Source organism: Tachysurus fulvidraco, chromosome 10 (genome assembly GCF_022655615.1).
Source record: "Tachysurus fulvidraco isolate hzauxx_2018 chromosome 10, HZAU_PFXX_2.0, whole genome shotgun sequence".
Lineage (NCBI taxonomy): Eukaryota > Metazoa > Chordata > Actinopteri > Siluriformes > Bagridae > Tachysurus > Tachysurus fulvidraco.
The window spans coordinates 740,001-742,500 of record NC_062527.1 but is presented as its reverse complement, the minus strand read 5'-3'; the positions used below and the strand labels follow the sequence as shown (position 1 = coordinate 742,500).

General features: G+C 42.4%; 1 protein-coding gene across 5 annotated transcripts in view; it reads right to left on the bottom strand.

The window, feature by feature from the left end:
- LOC113639219 (GRAM domain-containing protein 2A) overlaps window positions 1–2,500 on the bottom strand; it is a 29,155-nt gene that overhangs the window by 6,470 nt on the left and 20,185 nt on the right. For all 5 annotated transcript variants that reach the window (XM_027140958.2, XM_027140960.2, XM_027140959.2 and 2 more), the window contains 4 exons: window positions 2,241–2,344; window positions 1,568–1,666; window positions 1,060–1,131; window positions 831–893 (listed from right to left, as the gene is read on the bottom strand). In XM_027140958.2, the coding sequence (XP_026996759.2) occupies window positions 831–893; window positions 1,060–1,131; window positions 1,568–1,666; window positions 2,241–2,344 (338 nt within the window). The remainder of the gene's footprint in view (window positions 1–830; window positions 894–1,059; window positions 1,132–1,567; window positions 1,667–2,240; window positions 2,345–2,500) is intronic.

Here is a 2,500-nt window from a genome sequence, read left to right as displayed (position 1 = left end):
CGTGCATGTGTGTGTGAGTGTGTGCATGCGTGTGCTTGTATGTGTGTGTGTGTATGTGCATGTGTGTGTATGTGTTCATGTGTGTGTGAGTGTGTGTATGCGTGTGCTTGTATGTGTGTGTGTGTGTGTGCTTGTATGTGCATGTGTGTATGTGTCTGAATGTGTGTATGTGTGTGCTTGTGTGTGTGTGTATGTGTGTGCATGTGTGTGTGCTTGTGTGTGTGTTTGCGTGCATGTGTGTGTGCATGTATGTGTGTGCATGTATTTGTTTATTTGCATGTGTGTGTGTGCATGTGCGTGTATGTGTGTTTGTGTGTGCATGTGTATGGTGTGTGTGTGTGTGTGTGTGTGCCAATTGGAAGGCTGTGAGTTTTAATCAAGTTTTACCATGCTGATATTGCTGGGCCCCTGAGCAAGGCCCTTAACCACCAAATATTTAAGTTGTATAAAAATGAGATAAAACGTAAGTCTCTCTGTATGAACGTCTGCCAAACGCTGCAAATGTACTGAAATGTTCTGAATAATCTCAGTTTAACACAGATTAGCTTGCACTTGTACAATACCGATATTGAACGTTTCTGTCTATCTACACACACACACACACACACACACACACACACACACACACACACACGTTGTCTGAGTCAACAGTTTCACCTAAGTTAAGTAAAGCAAACTGAACCTTTACTGAGTCAACAGTGTTGTGTAAAGTGTAGCAGGATGTTCTATAAATACATGACAGACACACGCTGAAGTGTGTGAGTGTGTGACCGTAACACTGTTGTGCTGTGTGTGACTGAACCGGAGCTCAGACCGTTAAAGTTCCTTACAGTCGACAGTGATCCGGGTTCTTCTAGATACTGCTTTAGACTCAGACTCTTCTTCCCGTTGACCTGTGGATCATTAAGTCATAGCAAGATGTGTGAGCTTAACAAAACCATCCATGTTCCATGAGCCCTATCATACTACACCGTTATACACACATTATAGGAACACGCTGTACGTCATTGTCTGACCGAGATGTGTGTTTGCTCTTATACATGGACGTGTCTGTTTTACCTGCAGGTGAGTGCAAATTCTCCTGAGGACGTCGTAGACACTGTCCCGAGACAGGAGTGAGACAAAAACATACTGAAGAAAGAGAGATAAAGGTGTTAGATCTAGATTTTCAGAAGCGATGAATGATATCTTTGAAACATTTATTATTGACTTTTGATTTATTATAAATAGCTATTGAGTAAATATACATTCCGTTTTATGACGGAAGAATAATTCCGATTGTCCCGAGACACTCGTGTCCGACGACGACCGACGTCGACGGTCCGGAACTTCGGCTAGTATTTATTTATTTATTTATTTATTTATTTATTTATTTACGGTGATGTGTCATGGAACTCTGTATTAAACGCTGCACAGTTTGTGTTTGCCATGTGATATTTGCTTGTCCCATCTATTTCCACAGGCTCTGTCGAGGCTGCGTTGGGACTGTACAGTCTGGTTTGTAAACAAACAGGCGTGTAATGAAATGATGCAGGTGTACAGTGTGTGTCTGTGTCTATGAGGATACCTTCTGACTGGTGTCTGTAGTGATAGCGAGGCCATTTGGGACCAGACCAGCTGTTTTGTGCTTCTTCACCAGACGAACTGAAACTACAGGGATAGCCACCTGAGTCACACATACACACACACACACACATGTTAACGACTAACCTGCACCAGTCTCCCTCATTATGGCTCCTTGTTTCATTTTCCTAGTTAAAGCACATTCAAATCAGTTACAGGGAAGTAAAAAAATGTCTTATGTCACTACGTCCACTGACACGGAATAAATGTTCAACCAGAAGAAAAGTAAACGACGTTCCCCATAGTGGGTCACGATTTGAGGATGTTTGCGATCAGGTCACGAGCCCATGTGTTCTACCGACCTGTGTCCGTAACTACTGAAGATAAATGTTGGTGCTGTTCAGAACAATTTCGGAAAGGAACCATGATTCGTGGAGAGCAACGTGAAGGTTTGTAACACGTATTATACCTCGGGGTTATGAACAAGGTTTATCATCTACACCGGTCGAGTAAAGCATTTTAAAATAATAAGTTACTCCAACGTCATCGAATGTCTCTTAAATTTTAAGCTATTGAATCAAAAAGGGATGACTTTAGACCTCAGGAGAACAGTAACACAATCAAGAGGAAGTAAAAACACACTCCTTAGTATAAAAGTACACAATCTACGAGCTAACCTTGATGTCCTTGCCAAACAGGTTAGCGTAGAAACACAGCCAGTTGCGGGAGATATAGAGTCGTCCTTGCAGCAAGATATCCCTCAGGAGAGCGCACGAGTACACTGAAAGTCGAAGCGGAAATGTAATTAGGGTCATTTTTCCTTCTTATGAAACGCTTTCGAACTCAACAGCCGCCAGAACAAATGCGCTGTTTTAACGAGTAAACGTTAACGTCCGTGCTAAGTGTGTACCGTAACCGATACACGCCAACATGCCAG